The sequence below is a fragment of the Coenobita brevimanus genome, chromosome 4, assembly GCF_032717465.1.
Source record: "Coenobita brevimanus isolate Jiangsu-jjx chromosome 4, ASM3271746v2, whole genome shotgun sequence".
NCBI classification, from domain to species: Eukaryota; Metazoa; Arthropoda; class Malacostraca; order Decapoda; family Coenobitidae; genus Coenobita; species Coenobita brevimanus.
In genome coordinates this window covers 1841302-1868086 of record NC_136957.1, presented here as the reverse complement: position 1 = coordinate 1868086, position 26785 = coordinate 1841302, and the positions used below count along the sequence as shown (strand labels likewise).

General features: G+C 43.0%; 1 protein-coding gene across 1 annotated transcript; it reads right to left on the bottom strand.

The window, feature by feature from the left end:
• Positions 1–345: 345 nt before the first annotated feature.
• On the bottom strand, positions 346–24934 carry LOC145394939 (enoyl-CoA delta isomerase 2-like). Its single transcript, XM_080268691.1, has 8 exons — positions 24911–24934; positions 12604–12715; positions 11091–11227; positions 8936–9090; positions 7189–7306; positions 6041–6160; positions 4642–4812; positions 346–444 (listed from the first exon to the last, which is right to left on the bottom strand). The coding sequence occupies exons 1-8, from the start codon at positions 24932–24934 to the stop codon at positions 346–348; spliced, it is 936 nt and encodes a 311-aa protein (XP_080124817.1).
• Between the last annotated feature and the right edge of the window lie 1851 nt (positions 24935–26785).

Below are 26785 nucleotides of genomic sequence, written 5' to 3'. Positions count from 1 at the left end.
ATCCTAGAACCTCCTTGGTTAGTTGCTGATTCTTTCTTTGCGTTTGTGGCTAAATTGCTTAGATACGGTATTTGTGTTGGAGGGTTATGCTGTAAGGATTCTGTGTGATTGGCAACCACTGACAAATCTCTGCTTAAAGAAGAGAGGTGGCAGTCGGGAGATGTCATAACAGATCTTGGCAATAAACTGTTTCCGTTAGCGATCGACTTTGAGAGAGGCTTCCATCATACCCATATCATTACCTTCATGTATGGTAAAGGCTCATCATCACAGTCAGATCCGGTGTGCTTTGCAGGCCACCACACATGAGAGTATCGCAATTGTCCGCCACCACGAGTAATCTCTCTAAGGCGCATTGTCGCTGTTTCGCTTCACCCCAGCGGCAAAATAACGCGCCATTGATATTACTTGTGTTGTGTTGGTCATGATGGCACTCCCATGAACCTGCAGGGGGCATCAGGGAACCCTCCCGTCCTTCCAGCATTTTTATTCCCGCTAGTTTCAGACAAAACCCTGCATGGAGTCGGTATTATGGGCTCAGCCGGGGTCATAACTGGGTTTTGTGCTTGTGTTTCATTGCTTTAGAGACTCCTTGGTTGTTGGTTGTCTGCACCATCACTTACACCCAATGGTCATCTCCTGCCTCTGTGGAATTGAGGACATTTTGTTGCTGCATATGTGCATTATTGGAGTTTATGTATATCAATCTTGTAAAAATGTTGTTAAAAATAATAGAGAATTTTATTAGTAGCAGTAAGATTCATTGGGTGAAATGTTTGATGAGGTTAAATATATATACAGTATATATATATAAATATATATATAAATACTATATTAGAGATTTAAGGGCAAAGATAATTTATGTGTAATATACTCCTTATCTGTAGACAATCTTATTATAGATGTGAAAGTTACGTATTAAATGTGCCAAAGAAATGTTTAGTTGCCAGTTTAAGATGTTCAAATGTGCCGACTCGTGTTACCCTCCCTATCCCTCCCGCTTCCTAGTCCAGGCGTTTACATTGTACTTTGCATCACAAGCTCTCGGCGCCCGTTGTGTGTGTTCCATGTGCCAGTATAATGAAATATATGTAAAGTTTGGTGTAGTACGTGTTTCTTAGACGATGATTTTAAGCTACTATTCACATACATATATATATATACCCCCAGTTGTTACCTCACGACACTGGTTATAATACAGCGAAGACTTGTGGCCGGTTGGATGAACATTGCCTAGTCTCGCGGGCAATACAGGAGCAAATGGATCAAGGTTAGGAGATTTGTGAATAATACAGTTTTCATGGACTTCTTATTCCCCCCTCACCAGCCATACACCCCACCCCCACCACTACCACCCCATGTGCTTATAATCCAAGTTCAAAAGGCCTGAATTTTTAAACATCACCTGAGTCAGCCTAGCATGTGGGATGTATTTCAATAAACTCCTACACTGACAATGATCTGTGTATTGTGGTCTGGTTAATCTCTGGCCACACAGTGATAAGAGAGAAAGGACAGATCTACACTTGAGCATTTAATAGCCTAGTGATGTTTAAGAATTTTGGCCACAGTCTTCTGCTCAGACCTGTTCACACCGGCACTTCATGCCTGGTCAGGAGTCGGCGCATGGGCGGAGACATCAGATGCTTTTTCTGAGTTCTACCTTTTTGGATTTTTCACGTTAATGGTTCAAGGGTTGAAGCACAACAACTGTGCCGCAGAGATGTGAGTGTCGCGGAGGGGCATTTTAATGTTGATGTAGCCTGGCATAAGCATGTCATAAAACCAAGACATGAGCATACATACATAACTCCAGTGAAGAGGTAATGATTGTGTACCTTTTAACAGTTTCTAGTCAAACTTTTTGCCTGAGGTGGGGCAATTCTTCTCTACTGATATTGAAGTGGTTCCAACAATATTCCAGCTGCCAAAGCAGAAGGAATGGAAATCTCTTCAGCCGTGGAGACTCCAAGCTTATATGCAGCATGCAGTCACGTGTTGGAAATACAGCATGCTGCCGGGTAAGCCGGAATTACGCTGAATTACCGAATAGTGGCACATACAATAAAGAGTTAATTAATGTATGTACAGTGTAAAGACAGCATGTGGAGAGGAAAAAACATTGATATGGAGGAGAAGGAGGACTGGCTGTATAAGTTATTGAGATAGACTCCGTTGTACATCAGTGTTGTCGAGTCATGTTGTCCCCCCCGTACATACAAGTACAATATTCAATTATTTCGAAGCACCTGCGTCTTTTATTATCCTCTTTTCGCAACTAAGCAGTTTTATGTCAGTGTCTGTGTTACTCTTTTTAATTACTGTATAAACTGCATGAATAACCAGTTTACTATTTATTTATGTGCTTTTGAGTTAAGCTTTGTTGCAACTTAGTGTATTATTACATGGAATACATTTGCTTCTCCCTGATATTAAGATAAGCATTATGTTGTGTAAACACATGATTAATCTTTGAGTTATACTGTGTGCATTTTAAAATCCTTTTGTACTCCATATTTTCCTCTGTTGGTCACTGTACTTGCTCAGATTTCTTACAAATATTTTTTATTCCTACACTTACTGGCTTATACTGATGGTAAGTGGTGACAACCATCATCCACTCACTTGATGTACGGTAGAGCTACCTACTTCTTTCTCACCATTTTTTTTTCTTTATCTGTCCTCCTTTCTCCTATTTCTCCCATCCTTCCTGTCATCTTTTTATTACTCGTCCTTCCACTACTGGTGGTTCTGTATTGAGTGACAGGCTTAATGGTTTCCTGTAACCCAGGAAACCATTTACAGTGCTGGGTGGTAAGCATATAACCAAATGACTGTGTGATGTGCAGCCTACTATGGTACCCCTGTTAACTGGGTGGAGGGACACAGCTGCAGCATCCATCCAGGAGCCAAACCCCACAGCTATCTCCATGCCTTGCTGTGGCAAGGTGATATCTTCTGCAAGGGAACATCGGTTCACTGAATGGGATGGCCCTGCAGGGGCAGTTGCTTGCCTGCAATTGATGGGTCAGCTCAGCCAGACAGACCAGGGTTACACAGTAACAACTGGCTTATATAAAAATGATACAGAATATTCACAGCAGGTTTCTTGTTGTTATTGGTGACATTAGTTTCTTGTTATTGGTGACATTAGCTCACATTGCCACTCAGGGAAGAGGGACTGGTCACGCTTTAAATGTAGTAGTAAGTTGCTTAGCTCCCGGTGGCTGTATAAAGTGTGGAATAATATCGTTCTATTACCATCACAGTTATCATCATCATCAGCATTATGATCATGATCGTCACAATCATCATTATCATTACAATCGTCATCGTAATCATCACCGTTATCTTCGTCCGTCAACACCACCACTACCACAATCATCGTTGATCACCACCATCACCACCACCACCATCGTCATTCACCCCCACCACCATCGTCATTCACCCCCACCACCACTTCGATCATCTTCGTCAGTCACCACCACCACTACCACAATCATCGTCCATCACCACCACCATCACTACAACAATCATCGTTATTCACCACCACCATCATCGTCATTCACCCCCACCACTACCACAATCATCACCATCGTCAGTCACCACCACCACCACAAATATCGCCACCACCACAAATATCGCCACCACCACCACAGTCATAACGATCGTCAACCACATCATCATCACGTTGTTCAAACTTATCACCCTTGGAGGCACATAAAGCGAAGGTGTTTAGTAAATCCCTTTAATACAAACCTAACACCAATACGTAACAAAGACTTCAGTAAAAAGTTATGGGTAATTACAAAAAAAATATATAAATCCACTATCTTAACAATTCAATTAAATGTGTAGCCAAAGGAAGAAGAAACAACGGTTAACAGTGACAAACGGAATATTGAAGAGTAAATGGTGTAGTAGTAACAGTATATATCTACCCATCAAACAGCAAAAGTATAAATAATAATAATAATAGTAGTAGTAGTAACAGTAGTAGTAGTAATAATAATAATAATAATAATAATAATAATAACAGAAATAATCTAACCAGTCGTGTTTAAAGTCGATGGAAAATTCTGGAACGCGGCCGATTTTCAACCTTTCGCAGGCTGAAAAAGAGTCGGTCCAGCGTCCTTTCCACAGCACTTCTTCGTGACTAGCGCCATACTCTAGTGTCAGTTTCTTATTTTTCTACTGTCAGTCTCTTATCATAACTCGGCAGTCATGGTGGAAAGGATATTTTAGGCCAAGTTAGAGTGAAAGGGGTATAGGTGATGGAATTTCTTACTTGCGCCCTTCACACACTCCCTGCGCGGTCATCGTCATCGCTGTCGGAGCCCTTACTGCGCAGAGGGAAGGCGCCAAATGTGGTTTTTGTGGGGAAGACCCGTTCTGCGCATTGGCTAGCCTCCATGAAACTGACCTGTAGGGTAGTAGTAGTAGTAGTAGTAGTAGCAGTAATATTAGGTCGAGTAGTAGTTGTGGCAAGTGTAGATGGTGGTGGTGGTGGTGGTGGTGTAGTGGGTGGTGGTGTAGTGGGTGGTGGTGTAGTGGGTGGTGGTGTAGTGGATGGTGGTGTAGTGGATGGTGGTGTGGTGGTGGTGGTGGTGGTGTAGTGTAGCCTGGAATTATACCTACCGATGTGAGTGGGTTGAGCAGTGGTTGCCTCATGAGCTGCTTGGTGTGTGAGAGAGCGGGTGGTGGTGTGGCGGTGAGGGGGTGCAGTGTGGAGAGGGCCGTGTGGTGGAAGGCTGTGGTGGGCAGTACCTCAGTGACCAGACCCGAACGCTGAGCCTCACCACACTCCAGCTGCAGCAAAAGTAAGTGATATAGTTGATATTATGAAGAAAAATACATTGTACTAAAATGTAAATACTGTACTACTACTCTCAGTAATAATAATAATAATAATAATGATAATAATAATAATTATTATTATTATTATTATTATTAGTATAATGATGATGATGGACTCAGGTTTTGTGACTCAGTATCAGTTGAATAAAATCGTCTGACAACTGTTATAAAATATCAGCTGTTCCTGCCATTTCGGAACAAAAATATTACATATGTTTGTAGTTGTGCTTCCCCAGCCAGTCTAATCAAGCAGACACATCAATCGCTGGCAAGCAGCTGTCCCTACAGGGCCGTCCCTTACAGTGAACCAGTGTTCCCGTATGGCCGAGAGCGCCTCGCCACAGAAAGGAGACTATAGGCCTACCTGCTGCAAAGGGACTTCTTGCTTAAGCCCCGCCCTTCGTCATCCACCACCCGTGAAACAGGTGAGGAGAGGCGGGACTATGGCTTCAGGAAGGAGGCAGGGCTTAAGAGACAAGTTGCTTAGTGGTGGGTATAGTGTGGTTTGGTTCCTGGGTGGACGCCGCATTTGCATCTCCACCTACTTACAGGGACACCATGGTAAGCTCCACATCATCCTGTTATTTCGTTATATGGTTACCACCCAACGTTGTAAATGGTTTCCTGGTTTACAGGAAACCATTTGGCTTGTCACTTAGTGTAGAGGCACCTGAGGCGGAAAGAAGAGTAATAGAATGCAACAGCAAGGATGGGAGAGGTAGGAAGAGAGGCTGACAGATGCATCAATAGAATAGTGGACAGAGGAAGAAGCAGGCAGCACTACATCAAGCGAGTGGATGATTGGCACCTATCCTTCATTAACTCCATTACCAAATTCCCCTCACCCACCCACCCCGCAAAAAAGCCAGCGATAGAACCAGTAAGTGCTTGAGAAACTGTATGAATGTCGTGTCGCCTTTCCTCTCTCTCTCTCTCTCTCTCTCAGGACTTAAAAATCGAAGTGGTAGACCTCCAGCAACAACGCTTGTGACATGCATCTGAGATTTTTTTTTTTTTTTTTTTTTTCTGCTACGGGTTCACCACTGATTTTTTTCTTTTAAGATCATGGTGAGAGAGAGAGAGAGAGAGAGAGAGAGAGAGAGAGAGTGTGTGTGTGTGTGTGTGTGTGTGTGTGTGTGTGTGTGTGTGTGTGTGTGTGTGTGTGTGTGTACATGCTAACCTCGTGTCCAAGTAGTAACATGTGTGCAGCTCTGGCGTGGCCCATCAGACGTGGGTATGTGTACGTGCAGCAGCCACAGGGAGTTTCACCGCTCTCGACCACAGTGGTTTGGAAGCACGCCTGTGGAGGGAAAAAGGCCATAGTAGTAGCAGTAGCAGTAGCAGTAGTAGTAGTAGCAGTAGTAGCAGTAGCAGTAGTAGTAGCAGTAGAAGTAGCAGTAGTAGTAGCAGTAGAAGTAGCAGTAGAAGTAGCAGTAGTAGTAGCAGTAGTAATGCAGGCAGTACGTACTTTTAAAAACTACAAATACAGGGTAGTACAGTGGATATTGGAAGTGTTGTTACTGTAGTGAGAAGATTATGGTTTTGTTCCTGCTTGCGCTGCCCGATAATGTTACTCTATCTATCTATTGTGAGAAGCCTTAATCCTGTGAAGGGTGGCCACAAACAAAAAATCGCCTCCATGTCACCCTGTCCCCCGCCATTGCATTGCCCTGCTCCCAGCTCACACTCCCACCTCTCATATACCTCTCCACTCCATCCCTCCATCTGCTGTTCAATAAAGATGAGTACTGGGAAGGTCCTGTGTGCTTCATGGTTATACAAACGTCCCTCAGTTACATCCCTATCCCCCAAGAGGATGATGGTGGGCTGCAGAAAGACAACTGTATTTTGATAAACCCGGGACAGCCTTTGTAGATGAGTCTGGAATTGTGTTAAGAAACTGAATTCAAAAGTGACTAACAGAAAAGCTTTTTGTTTGAGACGTTAGAGGTCACAGTGTAAACAGTGAGGCTGAAATGAGAGAAATTGGAGAATATGAATCCATTTAAGTATTTAGGTAGTGTTATGAACGAGGATGGAAGTTTGGAAGATGAAGTGTAAGGCAGGGACCTGTTTGAGAAGGAAAAGTAGGTTCCAGGTATACAGTATTGTAGGTAGTTGCCGCTTCAAAGGTTTTTCCATTGTGAAGTGATGCATTAGGTAGGTCAAGTATTGCAATATATCAACTTCAGTTTTCTCGTAATTACAGGTTAAGTATTGTATTCAGAAGTTTCACACCGAACTCCAAATATGGTAGACAAAATTATGCATGCTCAGGTTAGCCATATAAAAGGTTACACCGCGTATGTAACAGCATTTTCACGTTACCCCTTTGGCAGCGAGGACAACATCGTAGAGGGGAAGAAGGCCCGCTAAGACACCCACACAAGGCCCCATCACCAGGGCTGCTAGGGGCTTTGGGAACTCAAGCACACACTTCACCAAACTGGAAAAAAAAAAAAAATGCCTTACATCTGCAAATTATTAATGTTAACCACGTTGCTCGGGTTTCTTCTACCTAATGACGACAAACGTGTCATCATGTACGAAAGGGTCGATGTTTACTGCCTGCTTCAGGTTTCTTCTGCAGGATTATCTTCGCTTCTACCTGATTCCAACATTTTACCCGTGGTCTCAGTGGGTTTCTTACTGCGTTTTCTGTCTTAGTGCCCTAGAGCCTGCATTATTCTGTCATCTAGAATTCTGGCTAACCTGACTATCAAAATAAACCATCTAAAACTCTGACTAACCTGACCAGCAAACCATCTAAAACTCTGGGTAACGTGGCTATCGAATTCAGGTGGATGCAGCCTCTCCAACTTCTACTGTTAAATTGTTCCAAGCACTTGCGTATACAAGCCTACGTTACTGTTGGTTTCATAAAGTCCTGTTGAGGATGGACGGGTCAACAATAAAAGAGACAAGTCACGTGAGAGCTTCATGTACCATGATAAACAATAAGGGACTCGAGACTGACCCCTGATGCACACCAGCATTCACGGCAAACTCATCACTCAAATCTCCATTCACTCTCACCTGGGTGTGAGCACCCACATACATGGCCATAACCACCCTAACCAGCCACTCCTCCATCCCAAACTTTCTCATTGCCCACTTCACCACCTCCCTAGGGACTCTGTCAAAGGCCTTCTCCAAATCAACGATATCAAGGTACAGTCCCCTTTTCTTTCCTATATGTTTTTCCTGAAGCTGTCGAACAATGAATATGGCATCAGTGGTCCCTCTGCCTGGCATAAACCCAAACTGGATCTCATCAATACTCACTCTTTCTCTAATCATACCTTCTAAAACTCTCTCCATTATCTTCATTATCTGGTCCAAAAGGTTTATTCATTCATTCATTCATCACCCAATCCTACATTGCCCCATGAGGAGCGTAGGAGCCCGGGACTGGGCAAGTTGGTCCTGACATTTAAGATGAGAGTGATCAGCCTCACTCATCCCTGAGTGGCATTACGTGAGCAAAAAACAACAACCACCCCTTGGATATAAACCTTCACAGGCTCAATCCGATTGGAGTACCTTAATTACCCACTAAACTACCAGGCGCCAAAATCTGGTCATATGGTTACCACCTAGCGTAATAAATAGTTTCCTGGTGTACAGGAAACCTTTTGGCTTGTCACTCAGTGTTGAGTCACCCACAGGAGGAAGGAAGAGGAAAGAATGAGGGAAAGAAAGACATAAGAGGGAGTGTAAAGTCACCCGTAGGCACAAGGAAGAGGAAAGAATGAAGGAAAGATGGACAGAAGAGGATGGAAGGAAAGAAGGATGGAGGACAGGAAAGGGCAGACACCCGAGAGCAGCACTACATCAAGCGAGTGGATGGTGAGTGCCCTCAGCTTTATCCCTCATTAATTTCCTCTTTCCAGGGCATCACTCTTCCCCTTGTACACATTTACATTTACACTCTTCAGCCACTCATATGAGACAACACACCCATAGCTAAATAGAACCATAAATTCTGTGTAAATCCATAGCTGCTTTAAGTCTGCTTGTTTTGAATCGACTTTGACGAGTTTTGTGACCTGTGTACCTAGATGTCTTGTCTCACCTGTGCAGTCCATCTCTAAGCTGTAGCCCCGAAGCTGCGTCAAGACCTGGCTTGTGCCCGCCGCAGTATACCCGACCCGTGGCTGCTGTTACGGTCAGGCGGGTAGTCGGGTCCAGCCGGGCGCTGTGTAGAGCCGTTGTCAACTCCTCCACCATCTGAAACGAATCTATTTTTGTATTTAACTCGCTGGGAACGTACTGTATTCTGCGGAACGTCATATAGTATTCAAGTTACCCTTTGTACCATTTGCGTGCACCGTGTAGAGCCTTTGTTAACTCCATTGTCTGAAACGAATTTATTTTTGTATTTACCCTACTAGAAGCTTACTTTATTCTGCAGCACATCATGTAGTACTGCAGTTACCCTTTGTACCATTTGACAAACAATAATTCATGTCATAACACTAAAGTAACAGTTCCTAACACTACACTGGCATCAATACTAACAGATAGGCAGTAGGAGATAGGGTACGTGGCAGTTTGGTGGCTGAAATGTGCAATGAAAACCTCCAGACTTGATATAGTGAGTGTGTGTGTGTGTGTGTGTGTGTGTGTGTGTGTGTGTGTGTGTGTGTGTGTGTGTGTGTGTGTGTGTGTGTGTGTGTGTGTGTGTGTGTGTGTGTGTGTGTGTGTGTGTGTGTGTGTGTGTGTGTGTGTGTGTGTGTGTGTGTGTGTGTGTGTGTGTGTGTGTGTGTGTGTGTGTGTGTGTGTGTGTGTGTGTGTGTGTGTGTGTGTGTGTGTGTGTGTGTGTGTGTGTGTGTGTGTGTGTGTGTGTGTGTGTGTGTGTGTGTGTGTGTGTGTGTGTGTGTGTGTGTGTGTGTGTGTGTGTGTGTGTGTGTGTGTGTGTGTGTGTGTGTGTGTGTGTGTGTGTGTGTGTGTGTGTGTGTGTGTGGAAGATAATAGAGAGTTTTATATGTACTTGAGCAGTTTTTCATATTACGTTTTTCATACTTCTTATAAACACAGTACAAGCTCTACACATTCCATGCACTTATAATCACAGTACAGCCTCTAATCCCATCCCATCACCACCACCACCATTATATATTCGTACTTAACCACACTTTACATCCTACATACTACAGCCTCCCTATACCACAGCCACCACCACACATTAACACTTATTGCCACACTTTACACTCCCCCACACACTACAGCCTCTAATCCCATCCCTTCACCACCACTATACATTCACACTTATAACCACACTTTACATTCCTCAACACTACAGTTCTTTAACATAGTCCCAGAGTGTGACCTTCTGTAGCTTATATTCAGGTTATCTCAGTGGCAGAATAAGACAATATATCCTTTTCAGAGCACTTCCTCATGACAGGCATCACAATCTACTGTTAATCTATTTCTGCAACTCTGACGTTCAAGATGGGATGGCATTTTTAGGCCAAGTTAGAGTGACACGCGTATAGCAATCTCGAAATGAACAGTTCTTGAATCTGGCTCTCTTGTTTGTTTGTTTTTCTTGAAGGGAACAATTTACAGACTCCTGGCCTTTGGTTCCTTCTTCCTTGTATTAAAAAAAAAAAAAAAATCTAATATGCCCCAGATACCAGCATCATTATAGCACTTCCTCGTGACTAGCATCCTATTGTGGCGTTAATGTATTACAACTCTGAATTTAAGATAGCAATTTTAAGCCAGGTTAGAGGAAAATGAATATAGCACTTCATATTACACCGTAGCACTTCTTCGTGACTAGCATCATATTCCAGGACTAATCCATTACTACAACTCTGTATTCAAGATAAAGAGTAATCTGAGAAACACGAAGGAGTATATCTCATCTTGTTTTTTTCTTGGAGGGAACACTCATGCGGGCTTGTGGCCTTTGGTTCCTCCTTCCTTGCAAAAAAAAAATAAAAACTAATAAATAAATAAATAAATAAAAGCTAATAAATAGATAAATGAATAAACAAACAAATAAAAAACATACATAAATAAATAAATAAAAGCTAATAAATAAAGCTAATAAATAAATAAAGCTAATAAATAAATAAATACAAGCTAATAAATAAATAAGTAAATAAATAAATAAATAAAAGCTAATTAATAAATAAATAAAACCTAATAAATAAAAGCTAATAAATAAATAAATAAAATGGTGCTATGCCGCAGTCGTCGGGTTCATCGCCCCTCACCTTCATATCCAGTACATTGGCGTGGTGTGGCCTGCTGAAGAGGATGGACGTGATGCCTCCCTTCCGTAGCACCTTCAGCGTCTGGTACTCCTCGCTGTCCTCCACCACCGCCCCAAACACCTCAGAAAGGGCCTCGTCTGTGGGCTAAGGGGTATTATTTTACAGGTTATATGCGATTCAGGGATATTACCACCTAACTTTTAAGCATTCCGCTGCACCAGGTTAGTTTAGGTTAGTTAGGGTAGGTTAGGGTAGGGTAGGTTAGGGTAGGGTAGGTTAGGGTAGGGTAGGTTAGGGTAGGGTAGGTTAGGGTAGGGTAGGTTGGGGTAGATTTGGCTGGGGTAGGGTAGGGTAGATTAGGGTAGGGTAGGGTAGATTAGGTTGTTAGGTTAGGGTAGGTTAGGTTAGGTTAGGTTAGATTAGGGTAGGGTAGGGTAGATTAGGGTAGGGTAGGGTAGATTAGGGTAGGGTAGGGTAGATTAGGGTAGGGTAGGGTAGATTAGGGTAGGGTAGGGTAGATTAGGGTAGGGTCGAAGGAGTATAAGATGTAATTTATAACAGTAATACCTTCCTATGGCTTCTTGTAAACCAGGAAACCATTTACTACGCTGGGTGGTAACCATATAGCCAAGTGACAGCTGGTGGTTTAGTAGTCATGCAACCAGACTAAGCTTTTAGGGGGAATAGCAGAGAAAGCTAAATTTAAGCCCCATCAAAACTGAGTCACTGCACCATTTTGAATTAGGGGTCTAGCGAAAGGAAAGGTGTTTGTACAGGTGAGATTTAACTATAGAACAGCCCCCTTCGCCCCAAATACCCAGATCAATTATTGGGTGAAGGCAAAATGATATCGAAATAGATAATGATACGCAATTTAGGGAAGAAATAAATGACGTCAAATTAATATATAACCGAAGAAGATATATAAGACGAGAGGAAAGATAAGAGCTAACATTCTTATAAATTTAGTCTGTCTCTATTGCCAGACGCCTTAATCCCGTAAGAGGTGGCCACAAACAAATCGCCTCCATGCCGCCCTGCCCCCCCTGTCATTTCACTGCCCTGCTCCCAGCTCATTCCCCCCCCCCTCTCTCATATACCTCTCCACTCCATCCCTCCATCCTTAGCCTCCCCTTTCCTCTCCCTCGCTTCACATCACTCGCATACACTCTCCTCGTTAGTCTCTCGCTCTCCATCCTCTCCACATGAAGCCAGTATATTCATGAAGGGATATGGAAGGCCGGGGATGAGGCTGGAAACAAATATATCCCTACAAAGATATATAAAAACCCGCGGAAAAAACAAACAGGAAAGAAATATTACCAGAGCAAAAAGGGCGAAGCGTAGGTGTGAAGCAGTGAGAGAGAGAGAGAGAGAGAGAGAGAGAGAGAGAGAGAGAGAGAGAGAGAGAGAGAATTACCTGTGAGCAAAAAGAGAGAAGCATAGGAGAGAGGAAAGAGAGAAGCATAGGAGAGAGAGAGAGAGAGAGAGAGAGAGAGAAAAAAAAAATTACCTGTGAGCAAAAGGAGCGAGGCATTGACGTGAAGCAGGGGTGGCGAGGCGACTGACAGACGAACCGACTTGTAAACACTCGGCAGTACATTGCCGAGGTCCTCAGTACACATCTGTAAGTACCAACAGGTGTCAGTAGAGTACACACCATCACGTTTAGTACACCATTACACCTGTTACATCAGTACTTTTAGCATTTTTAGTCCGTTCGCGTAGTTTCCATTTTATACGTTAAGGAGAAGAATTTGGGTCCGTAGGGTGAAACGGTTAATTCAGGGACGCATTTTTTCGTTTAATTTATACTCCTTAAAGACGATTTTTTTTTGGGGGGGTGATCAAGTTTTGGGGGACCATACAGTGTCTCTTGGGTACAGTCTCTCCCCCCCCCCAAAAAAAAAAAAAAAGACTATACTGCACGAGATTGATGAGAAAAATAATGCTGATTCGATTTTATGCCTTGTTTCAAAACGGTTATTAGTAACGGTTAGTTTGAATATTTAGAAGAGTTTAGATATATTTATTGATATTAATTTAGGGGGCAAATCATACTCTATATTTAGACGGGGAAAATATGGTCAGTAGGTACTACTACTACTACTACTACTACTAATCATCATCATCATCATCATCATCATCATCAATCATCAATCACAACAACAACAACAACAACAACAACAACAACCATCATCATCATCATCATCATCCGGACCTCCTTTCCCACCCAAGGGCAGGGTGAGGAGCAGCAATGTCCACACAGCTCAAATTTGCCCAGTCCAATGGGCCACGCTTCCATTCACTCATCATTCAAGCCCCCGGAATCCTGGCTGTACCGGATACGCCAAAAACATTCACCACGTTCTGTAGCTTCACATAAATGTATCCGACAGAGTCAATCCAGACGCTGCCACGTTAAAAAGGGGTGCCAAATCCCTGATCATGCACTTCTCACAACACTCATCCAGCCAGCTCGATCTCGTCAGTTCCCTAGCCTCACCGACTTCCAAACCTCTCTTCCTCACACACTCATCCACCATATCTCTCCACCTTCTCCTTGGCCTACCTCACCTCCTCCCTCCAAATTCGCTCACATATACCTTTTTCACCACTCTATTGTTATCCATTCTTTCCACATGACTATACCATCTCAGTACACTCTCTTCCATTCTGGTGTCCACTGACTTCCTCACTCCACGGCTTTAACGAATCACATTATTTCGTATCCTATCCACCCTCTGTACTCCACATACATTCCTCAGCAGTCCCATCTCCACTGCTCTTACTCTTGACTTTTCATTTTCATGCCACACCATAGTCTCACATCCATATGTTAAAGTTGGCACTAACACTCCTTCATGTAAGCCTCGTGCGGCTGCAACACTCAAGCCTCTGTTTCATTATCAAGGCCTTCATTGCACCAGTTACATTTCTTCCTTGTGTCACTCTCCTTTCAACTTCTTTTGAACGTTTTCCTCTCTCTTCTATCACTATACCCAGGTATTTGAACTCTCACCAATTCCAGTCTCTCTCCATTCACTGTAACATCACACTGGGAGTCACCTTCTCTCTCAATAACCATCACTTTACTCTTTTCTGCATTTACTCTCAAGGCACGACACTCACAGACATCAGCAAAACTCTGCACTAGCCTACCAAGTTCTTGTCCGGTACTTGCAAGCAGTACTGCATCATCAGCATACAGCAAATTTGAGATATTCCATACATCACCATTCATTATCTAAGCCATCCCCCTCTCCACTACTCGTGTTTGTACTTCTCTCATCATCCCATCCATATATATATATATATACACTGAACAACCATGGGGACATTACACAACCTTGTCGCACGCCGATCGTGAACCATGCACTTAGATGCTCATTAACCCTTACACATGCTTCACTACCATCATTAAAACTCTTAACCGCACCTAGCAGCGTACCATCTGTACCGTACATGAGCAAAACTTTCCACAATCCCTCTCTGTCCACTTTGTCGTATGCTTTTTCCAGATCCATGAATGCCATAAACACCTTATGGTCCTTCTCACAAGCCTTTTCTGCTATCTGTCTCACTGCAAATATTTGATCCACACATCCTCTACCACTCCTAAAGTCACCCTGTTCATCACTCACTAGGACTTCTGAGATCACTCTTCCTTTATAATAATTCTTCCATATACCTTCCTTACGACACTCAATAAACTTGTGCCACGATAATTCTTGCACTCACTTCGCTCAACTTTATTTTTGTACAGGGGTACAATCACAGCCTTTTTCCACTTTGCAGGCACAGTTTCACTCATCCATGCCTTCTTACATATCTTCAACAAGCACTTCATTCCACTCTCTCCACTACACTTAAGCATCTCTGCATACACCTCATCAACCCCAGCTGCTTTCCCATTTTTCAGCCGCTTCACAGCACTCTTCACCTGTGCGAGTGTCACGTCTCCTGGCACTGCACACCCCCAAAACCAATCATGTTTGCATCCGCTCTGCTCTCTCTATTCCCATTCATCAGGCTTTCCAAATATTCTTTCCACATAGGTCCTTACTTCATCCTCATGGGTTAATATGTTTTCATAGTTCGCATTCATTTTTCTCCCTATATCATCATTTACCTCCTCCTTTTTCCTGTTCACTAGTCTCTTTACGTGCTTCTTCCTCTCAGTATATTCAGTTCTTATTTTAACTGAACCGCTATCCTGTAACCACATTAGCTATTTCTTCCTCTTTTCCTCCACTGCTGTCTTAACTTCATTATCCCACTATGCGGTATCTTTCTTCTTTGTTGTTACTCTTGCCACACCACTTACCGCTTTAGCATTCCTAACTAAGTAATCCCTATATGCATTCCACAGGCTGTCCAGATCCATTTAATTCCAATTCAGTAATTCGAAATCGTCCTCTACTTTGGTCCTGTAATCATCTGTCATTTCTTTGATCCTCAGCTTCTCAACTTGTCTTTCTCCCTGACTGCTTCTCTCCTGATCCACCCCACTCCTCTCAGCTTGATCTTGCACACCACAATCATATGATCTGACAAACCTCCACATCCTCCTCTCACGGCCCTCGTATAATAATAATAATAAACAATAATAACAATAATAATAACAATAATAACAACAATAATAATAATAATAATAATAATGTGTAGCTTACCTCCGCAGCGGCATCATAGCTACTGTTGTCCTGGTAGAGGCAGTTATCAAAGTGCAGAAGACTGTGATGTTCCTTACAACCTTATCTGTGGCAAAAATATACAGAAACTACATAGGATTATTTTGACGAGACAACTAATAATAATAATAATAATAATAATAATAATAATAAAAGTTCTACAGCGCATAATAATAATAATAATAATAATAATGGTAAAAAAGTTCTTGCACAGCATCTAGTAATAATAATAATAATAATAATAATGGTAAAGTTCTTGTACAGCACATAATAATAATAATAATAATAATAATAATAATAATAATAGTAGTAGTAAATAATAATAATAATAATAATGGTAAAAAAAGTTCTTGTACAGCAATTAGTAACCATGATGATGATAATAATAATAATAATAATAATAATAATAATAATAATAATAATAACAATAATAATAAGTTTCATGTACAACACCTAGTAATCACATCAGGCTTGCACTCTGATGTAACTACAGTACAGCCCTGTGTACAATTGCTTCCAAAAGTACTGTACCCCCTCCTGCCTTTGTGTAACTCATAATATTATCGTTAAAACAGCAGGGACAAGATACCTAACCAAGCATCTGCACTAACAACTGTATCTTTACCCAGACTCCCTACAGTGTTACCAGCAAGTTAGCAGTAGGAGGGACCGAACTTTTGAAGCCAATTGTACAGTGGGCAGTGGCGTCACCAGGGGTCAGATTTTTGGGGGGGCTGTAGCCCTGGTGTAGGTAGAAGGGGGGGGCGAGCGAAGCGAGCCTATGCAGCTAGGGGGTACGGGGGGAGCGCTGTAAGCCCCCTTGGAATTTTTTGTGGAAATTGAGCAGTTTTAGGGGCATTTTTGAGGCCTATAGATGAGAGAGAGAGAGAAAGAGAGAGAGAGAGTTTTAGCCTACTTTCCCACTCTGTACGTTTAGGACAATATATTTGCAACAATGAGAAATAGCCTAGGCCTAGCCAATTTAAAAATAAATAAAAAAATCCTGGCCTAAGCTTCATAAAATGACTACTGACATAGTTTGATATAGGGCTACTTACACATGTCTGAATGGGTTCAGCTTTGGGGTTATCTGGGGTTGCTTCTGGCACCTCATTCCCAATAACAGCCACTTTTTCTTGGCATTCATCTGAGTCATCTTTGGAGGTGCGGGTGAGAAAGGATTTCCTTATGTCAACCTGTCCCTGAGGATTTTTAGATGACCTTTTCATCACTTGAGTGGCTAGAGGCTGATATCCGCAAATGTATTATTGTAGAATAGCCTATAAAAGGGAAATGACATTCAGTTCTGACAGTCGAGTGTCAACTGAACCAAGTACTGCTGACTCTTTGTATAGAGTATAGGCTAGATCTCATATCCGTAAAAACAAAAATGAACAGATAAAGTGAGGTGGCTAGCAATATACCGGAACGTAGTAACGTCTATACAGCCACTGAAACCAATACATTCAAATAAAACCGAAAACAACACAGGATTTAGCCACAGTTCACAGACACTTCTCAATGTAAACAAACATTCCGAGTTCCGATACTCTCAACATTCGAATTTGTGAAAAATTGCATGGATCAGATATTTTACACTGCATAATCCAATTTTAAAGCTTCGTGATTAATATATACCATATTATATATTGTAAATATATAATAAATCTGATAATTGTAATACAATCTTGCATTCTTTGTGCAATAAATATATTTCAAAGAAAACCAAGCTTGGAAAAAGTATATGGGAAACTTCAAACTAATATATTATAACAATTATGATTTGAGTCATAGGTTTACGTAAATTGTGAATAACTAATCACATTATATAGCTATAAATAACATTGTATTAAACTAATATGGATGCACGAATAAAAGTGGATTGGCGGTAGGGGGTTGGGGGAAAGCTAGGTGGGTCAATGCCGAGCTGCAAGCATACTATGTAAGCTGGTGATTTTTTATTATTATTTTGGGGGGCTGCAATTTTGGGGGGACTGAATCCTTGATTTGGGGGGCTAAGCCCCCCCTAGCCCCCCCCCTGGTGACGCCACTGATAGTGGGTAAAGAAGAGACGGAATGGGTCAGGCTTGCGATATACACATTCAGCTTGTGATATCCGAAGAGACATTGTTGATCTGAAGGGTTTGTATGAAGGTATTTGTGTCTTATGAAGAAATACGAGTACAGTGGAAAGTCGCAACCAGTACACACCTCAACCAACACACATCCCAACACCTACCGTCTTTAGCATCGTTTCAGAGTATGTTCAAATATGGTAGTAGTAGTAGTAGTAGTAGTAGCAGTGGTGGTAGGGGTAGTAGCGGTAATAGTAGTAAACGTAGTAGTAACCTAATAGTAGTAGTAGTAGTAGTAACAGTAGGTTATGTAGTAATAGCAGTAGGGAATGTAGTAATAGCAGTAGGGAATGTAGTAATGGTAGTAGGTAATGTAGTAATGGTAGTAGGGAATGTAGTAATGGTAGTAGGGAATGTAGTAATGGTAGGTAATGTAGTAGTAGTAATGGTAGGTAATGTAGTAGTAGTAATGGTAGGTAATGTAGTAGTAGTAATGGTAGGTAATGTAGTAGTAGTAATGGTAGGTAATGTAGTAGTAGTAATAGTAGGTAATGTAGTAGTAGTAATAGTAGGTAATGTAGTAGTAGTAATAGTAGGTAATGTAGTAGTAGTAATAGTAGGTAATGTAGTAGTAGTAATAGTAGGTAATGTAGTAGTAGTAATAGTAGGTAATGTAGTAGCAGTAATAGTAGGTAATGTAGTAGCAGTAATAGTAGGTAATGTAGTAGTAGTAATAGTAGGTAATGTAGTAGCAGTAATAGTAGGTAATGTAGTAGTAGTAATAGTAGGTAATGTAGTAGCAGTAATAGTAGGTAATGTAGTAGTAGTAATAGTAGGTAATGTAGTAGTAGTAATAGTAGGTAATGTAGTAGTAGTAATAGTAGGTAATGTAGTAGTAGTAATAGTAGGTAATGTAGTAGTAGTAATAGTAGGTAATGTAGTAGTAGCAATAGTAGGTAATGTAGTAGTAGTAATAGTAGGTAATGTAGTGGTAGTAGTAGTAGTGGTAATAGTAGAAGTGGTAATAGTAGAAGTGGTAATAGTAGAAGTGGTAATAGTAGCAGTGGTACTAGTAGTAATGATAGTAATACTAGTGGTAGTGGTAGTAGTAGTAGTAGTAGTAGTAGCAATAGCAGTAGCAGTAGGAGGAGGAGGAGTAGCAGCTGCACAAATCCTACCAAGGGCTTGCAGCGGTCAGGTGCAAATAGTGACTAATTCTGGAACCACAAAATGGAAGTCCCCATTTGTACCCGTTCTCTCAACAGCACCATACAGTACCTCAGCACGCTCTTTTCACCTCTATTACCCATAGACTTATATTAGAAAGGGGAGGTGTCTTAAATCCAGCACTTGAATTACTTAACACAAAAACTGAAGGCCCTACACACCGAGTATAACCTTCCCTGGCCGGAGGACGACTGAAAATGCGACGGGGGTGGATGATCATGGGCGTGAGGACGGAAAGACTCACCCAGTTTGAAGCTTCGAAACATTGGTGTGCAGTGACTTTTAAATCCTCACCCAGTTTGAAGCTTCGAAACATTGGTGTGCAGTGACTTTTAAATCCTCACCCAGTTTGAAGCTTCGAAACATTGGTGTGCAGTGACTTTTAAATCCTATCATATTTTAGTCTTCTTTCCAATTAATATAAGATAATTTTATGCAGCTGGTAGTGGGCCATATGAGCTACAATGTCAACACTGTCACCATTAGTACACGCATGGTAAGTGAGAATGAGGAAGGAGAGAGTCGTGTCTTGTGAAGCTTCGAGAGTTTAAATTCACAGACAACCCTGCCATGCTCCAGTCACAGAGGAGAAAAGATATGAAGTAATGACTCAGCGTTAAAATTGCGAGACCCTTATTGTCACGCCATCTAGTACACAAGCTACATAAGGGAGAACGGGAATAAAAGAAAACGGCTATAGGGTAAACTACTGTATGTTTCGATCATGAATCGGGAATATGTAAGCCTTCCACGTGAAACTAAGTTAATTGTGGTGTGATTGGTGTAAATGAAGGAATTTGGCAACACTGCGTGATGAGAGCTGGCATCACGGGGGAAAAGCAAAGTGAGACGACTCAGACGAGGGTGCTGGCGAGGGGGCAGTTTTGAAGTGGTGGCTTGCTTGGTGAGACGCGTCTGATTCCTGCGGTGACAAGGAGGTTGGTTGTTTTAGGGAGCCCCTCTTGCGATGGTGATTTTCCCAACCTTAGTCGCAATGGGGCTGTAAGGTCGGTAATAGTTGGTCACGAAAAGTCTGGAAGGTCAACATAAGGAGACGCAGGTGACCTACAGGGAGGACAGGTGCTGGAGACTCAAGCAAGCAGTCAACTGACTCTGCCGCCACAGGCAAGGTGATTGAATTTTCTGTTATCCCACATTAATCTTAAATGGTTTTATTGTGCATGAGCATCCTTCACCATTGATAACATGAGGCTGGTGAATAATGTCCCATATAATGTGAGACAAAGATTCATTCCAGTGATAAAAGTGTTGGACTGGGAATATGATGGATGTATAATAATACAGACAAAAATATTATAGTGTATTTATTGAGTATATAGATGTACAGGTTAGGTTACATTATTATCCCGGGAACATTCACACGGGCAACACAAACCCACAGCCGTTTGTTGTTTTAGCTGTTAATCATAAGTATCAGGTGGATTTAACTGAAAAAGAAAAAAAAAATCCTTTCCATTGTTTTCATACGCACTTGTACCACATACTATGGATATATTGGCAGAACAACAAATACCCCTCCCGTCTGAAACATACCATTAAAATAAATAAATAAAATGTAGGTAGCTTACATATTTATAAAGCTGGAGGTAAATGAATGTCATTATTACAGAATACTTTCCAGAATGTGTCATGAAAAGCAACGCATGGCAAAACGTTTAGGTGTTTCGTAGCCATTATATAACCTACAAACAATAACACCTTTGCATATACCTAACCTGTTACGATACAAACACGCAGGGCGATTACCAAGTGTGTCACATAAATAGTAGTTTTATCATACCATTATGCATGCAAAAGGTGATGACGTTTACACTGGAAGACTAATGTAAACAGTGTACAAACTATACGTCATATCAGACATGTAAGAATATGTTGGTTTGGCAACGTTAATGTGCCAAACAGGAAACCCAAAAAGCTTGAGTAAGATCAAATTGTACAATATCGCACATAATGGCATGCATATGTACATTAATAAGTACAGTACATATATACATGTACTGTACAGTGTTACCTACCTATCCATACGCCTATCTCTATCCATTTTCTAACTTTATATCTACATCTGTCTATCTATCTATCTATCTATCTGCGAGTCAATCACTTAATAACACGCGATTCATAAATATGCTAATACTCACGGGGGGAAAAGGAAACACGAAATATCCCATGTGCTTCGGCTCTTTCGTGTTTCCAATTTCCTGTGGATATCATCTCTCTCTCTCTCTCTCTCTCTCTCTCTCTCTCTCTCTCTCTCTCTCTCTCTCTCTCTCTCTCGTAAACTGTAACTAAATTGTCACACATTTGAAGGTAAATGTTTACAGACCCTTAACATGGATTCCTAAGAAATAATAAAATTCTTACAGAGTTCTAAATCAAGTATTTCCTGTGGCGCTTTTTTTCACGTACAGGACGCGGTGCCAAGGCACAGCAAACCCGTCCTCGGCAGTCATTTTAGTGCTGACGTATAAACACAACAGGATATCTAGTCAAAGATGTCACATATCATATTTGGAGTAAATCGGGTGAAAATTGACGATTTTATGCCTATTTGAAATTTTAGGCCCGACCCACCTGACACTGACCCCCCTACCACTAACTGGGGCTGACCCCCCTGATGTAATGAGGCATGTTATAGGATGCAGATTTGAAAGATGCACCTTTAGGTTTTGGTTTCATGTCGATTTGACGAATTTGAAAGGAGTTATGGCGAAAAAAATAAATAATTGGCCTACAGCCTGGGTCTTGGCCCAGTTTGGCCCAGAATTTAATCAGGTGTCAGAAGGTCACAGCCCATCATCCCTGTAATTTTAGTCAAAACCGCACCAGTAGTTTTCGCGTACATTTGTTAACAGAGAGACAGACACAAACAAACCATTAAACAGGCAAACCAAGTGAAAACAATACCAATCCCCAAGCCCCTCCCGGGCGGGGACGGATAATAAGCGAGATATTGTTGGGAATTTAATGTATATGTGTGTGTGTGTGTGTGTGTAATTCACCGGGTCGGTCAGGATCACTTGATGGTCGTGATCGTCAGCTTTTACCCTCCCGGAAGAGAGCTGAGAGCTCATATAGTCCGATCTAAGGGCAAGGCTGTGACCTTCACACACGCACACACCCGTCCCCCTGCTCAAGGGGGACAGTAACCACCCACTTCATCAGTGAAACTTTTCGCAACCTGAGCGAGGCGCGAACTCCCGTCCACCAGTTGGCAAGCGGAAACGTTACCACTGCACCAGCGAGCGGTGTGTGTGTGTGTGTGTGTGTGTGTGTGTGTGTGTGTGTGCGCGCGTTAATGGTGCAAATGAACAGGAACAAATGAACTTCAAACTATTCTAGGCATTAAGCTCCCCAAACGCCACTTACCCTGACCTGGGTCCGCGTCAGGCAGGTCAAACCGGGAGCTGAGTCCATCTTGACTGATTTTTAAAGCGTCTGAGGCGTCAACCAGACTCTGTTTCTTTTATCAAGGCCAAGATGCGCTGGACAGGTTGGTGGTGACTGGCTGAATGCAACATGTCTGAACATTTATTTACTAACCCAGATTTCTCCCTCAGATATGTAATTATTATTATTATTACTAGGTGCTGTACAAGAACTTTTTTACCATTAATAATAATAATAATAATAATAATAATGGTAACGAGTAAAGAGATTATGAAGTAACGTTGCATTCAGCCAAACATCACCAACCTGTCATGTGCATCTTCGCCTCGAGGAACAAAAAAATGAATATAGTAATACCGCCTGACAGTCCTCTTCCTCGTATATTTTCCTCATGGAGTGAACTGCTGCCTCACCTCCTGCCTGCTGGCCTGCACACACCTGGAGGTTGCCAACTGCCTGCTTCACATCATCTTTCACCACCTCCATGATGCATTTTCCTATAATCCGTCTTAAGACTTCACCCACCCCGATGGGCCTGCATCAAGGATTCTTATCAAGGAGGATTAGTCTGCAAGCCGTCAGTGCTTCGATGTTACTGCACTGACTTGAAGCTAATGACTACTGCTACTACTACTGTTACTACTACTGTTACTACTACTACTACACTACTACTGCTAATTGATATTACTGAGGATTACTCGTCAAGATACTGCATCCAGTCCTGACGATCCTGCCCCTCCCTGTGTGTGCATTGCCTTCCTCCATACCATATAGCGTTCCTCCACACCATACTGCCCTCCTCCACATCATACTACCCTCCTGCACACCATACTGCCTTCCTGCACACCATACTACCCTCCTGCACACCATACTGCCCTCCTGCACACCATACTGCCCTCCTGCACACCATACTGCCCTCCTGCACACCATACTGCCCTCCTGCACACCATACTGCCTTCCTCCACACCATACTGCCTTCCTCCACACCATACTGCCCTCCTGCACACCATACTGCCCTCCTGCACACCATACTGCCTTCCTCCACACCACACACCCATTGCACCTCTCAACCCTCCTTGCTCCCCCTCCTACCCTTCCATCCCACCCACCCAGCATGACGTCACAACAAATCTTATATATCTTTGCTTGGCCACCCCTATTTTACACATATATGGATCCGTTACTGAAGGTTGCATGCAGTTCCCTCTCTTGACTGACTACATGCAAAGAAAAAACTGTCAAACTCGCTTGAGAAACTATAGACGGCCTTGGCTAAACCCACCGCTCTCTTTCGTCATCCCCAAGCAGAGAATTTACTGCATTACGCCACGGAACCGTCGCATTTATTCCCATATCGTTTTAAATACTGTTTCTCATCATATAAGCCCCCCAAAACCAAGCCCGTTGTAGTCTTGGGGGGGCTCCGGGGTCTGGGGCTGGGACCTGATGATGGGGGTGGTGTCCTTATACCCTGCTTCCCCCGCCCTTGGGTCCCGGTCCTTGGCCCTACTAATTTTGCTTGGTCCTTTTTTCTTCTCTTCTCTTCTTTTATTTTCTTTCTTCTCACCTTCCTAAGGTGTGAGAGCCGTGCTGATGGGATGCAAGGCTGTCTCTTCTGTGTCAGTCGCTAACGGCCTCGGGGAACCATGGGTACGGTAGCCCTTGTATTTTTCGCCCTTACTCCTGACCGGGCTCTCAGGAGTGGACCAGTTTAATTCCTGTTATTTACAATTAGGCTCACCATGGCCAATAATGATACATTAATAAATTCTCAAGGAGCAACGGGAGATGCTCCTTCAAAATCTTCTCCCGGACAGACGGACCCCCACCCCCTACTTTTCCGCCTCTTTCCTCCTCTTCCTATCCTTCTGTTTCTTCTTCTCCCCCCCTCTCCTTCCTCCCTCCCTCTTTCCAAACCCTCCATCAGTAACATCAATTTTTGGTCGCCAGACATGGCCCAAGTTCTTCAACATCCAGCCGACAACAAATGACCTCACTCTCCATCTCTCTCTCCTTCGACAGATAGGTCCCGACATAACATTTACATCACGACCAAATGGAGACCGCCTTTTGACTGTCCAGACTGCTGTGCAGGCTGAGGAGGTGATGGCGCTTACTGATCATTCTGGTCATCCCATTGCAGCAGTACCAGATCCCCACCTAAACTCCAGCACGGGAACTGTTCTAATCCCTTCATATATATCTATAGGAGATCGCAGTTTCTCAGAATGCTCCACAGATATACAAGCCATCTTGTCAGCCCAACACCTAGCAGTACTGTCCGTTCAGTGTTACACGCTTCCACCTCAGGGGCGCCGGAAATACTCCTCCAACATCGCTAAGATCAGTTTTAAGGGCCGCGATCTTCCCACTTCTGTCATTATTGGTGGCACACGACTCAGTGTCAAAGAATACATACCTCGTCCGCGACAGTGCTCTTCATGTTGGCGCTATGGACATCCTGCCAAATACTGTAGATCAGAAGCAATATGCCCTACCTGCACCCAACCCGGCCACACCTTCTCAGCCTGCACAGCAAAGACCCAGGTCTGCCCGAACTGCCAAGGCTCTCATGCTGCCTCGTCTCGGAACTGCCCGGTGTATACCTTCGAATCCGAAGTCTCCAGGATTCGCTGGAAAGAAGGTCTTTCCCTCCGTGCAGCTCGTCAACGTGCCCGTGATCTAGGATTCTCTACCAATACTACATATGCTCGAGTGGCCCGTCCTGTCCCCACTACCTCCCCCATTTCCCAGTCCCACCACTCTACCACCATTACAACCTCTACCTCCTTTTCTGCCGTCACCTCCCAATCTAACACACTTTCTCCCTTGGTATCAAGAGTCTCCTGCTCCCCTACTGTCCCAACCTCTTTTCCAGTCTCTACTCATACCTCCTCCTCACCTTCTCCGACTGTCAGTGTTGTCTCCTCCTCCCCTGTCTCTGTTCTACCCTCATCCACCTCCCCTTCTCTCTCTTCTTGTTCCACTTCACACTCTCAAACCCCTCTGGTTACTCTTTCCAACTCTTTCTCTGTTCTAGACTCTTCCACTCCAATTTCCTCCCTATCGCCTCTATTGTCTACTCCTATCACTTCTCCTCAACACCCTTCCTGTTCTGCTGCTACCCCTCGCTCCTCTTCGTCTCTTCACCAACAATTACTCCCTCTGCCACAGCGTGATGCCCGCCGCCCGCCTTCCTCTGGCAAACGTGGACTTTCTCCCACCACTTCGGATGCCAAGGGTTTCACAAAACCCACACATTCCCCCCCAACCCGTAAAATGCGTACCTCCCGCCCCTTGCCCTCCACAACAACTACTCCATCAAAGATCCCTATCTCGACTCCACGGCCTAGTCCCAACCCTATCCCAACCCCACAAACTACTCCACAACCTGTATCAACTCCATTGCCGACACCACAGACGACACTCCCAGCAAGTGTCGAGAGTGAAACCCTCACAGACATCATGGAGTTTCTGGCGACTCCATTGCAGGAACCCATGAGTCCACAAAAAATAATCCATACAGCCGAAGTCCATTCTGTCCCTTCTGATCTCCCTCCCACTCCCACAGCTGCTTCCCCTTCTGCCCCCCTTCCTTCTTATTCTAATCCCTCTCCTCTATCCCTTCCGATGCCACCAGGCTATACTGACCATCCCGCTCATCCACCTCCTCCACGTTCTGCTCCTATTCCAACTATTGAACCAACCCGGTGATATATAATACCAGTCCGCTATAAGTTCGTTTTTATTGTATTTTATCCATTGTAAATTTTCTTCTTAAGCTTTTATTTCCCTTGGTTTTAATTATTTAGTTTTTTTAAATTTTAACATGTCTATTTTACAATGGAATCTTAGAAGTTTTACGGCCCATCGTAATGACCTTCGTTATCTTCTCGCAGTTCATCGTCCTACATTAGTCTACATACAAGAACCCCGTTTGTCTGCCCCCCCAGTACCCATACCTGACTATAGTTTCTTATATTCTCCTGCTTCTCTTCCTGTTTCCGCCATTTTAGTTCATCACACAGTTCCGCTAGAACGTCTATCCATTCACACTACGGTTCCGTGTCATTTTGTTCGTGTCTTTCTCGAACGATGGATTACGGTGGTGTCCATATATTTTACTCCCTCCCAACCTATCGATTTCCCTGCCTTATCTCTTTTATTTACACAATTACCCACCCCAATTTTATTGTTAGGAGATTTTAACTGTCGTCATGCCTTATGGGGCGACACAGTTACCAATTCGCGTGGCCGCCAACTTGAGACTTTTATTTTTAATAATGATTTATCC

Excerpts from the sequence above, each read along its gene's own strand:
- LOC145394939 (XM_080268691.1), bottom strand. The coding sequence starts at position 24,934 with ATGAAGAGCACTGTCGCGGACGAG. Across the intron at positions 12,716-24,910 it reads AGAGCACTGTCGCGGACGAG|ATGTGTACTGAGGACCTCGG; the intron begins GTATGTATTCTT and ends TGGTACTTACAG. Across the intron at positions 445-4,641 it reads TGCTCAACCCACTCACATCG|GTTCATGGGAGTGCCATCAT; the intron begins GTAGGTATAATT and ends TGCCCCCTGCAG.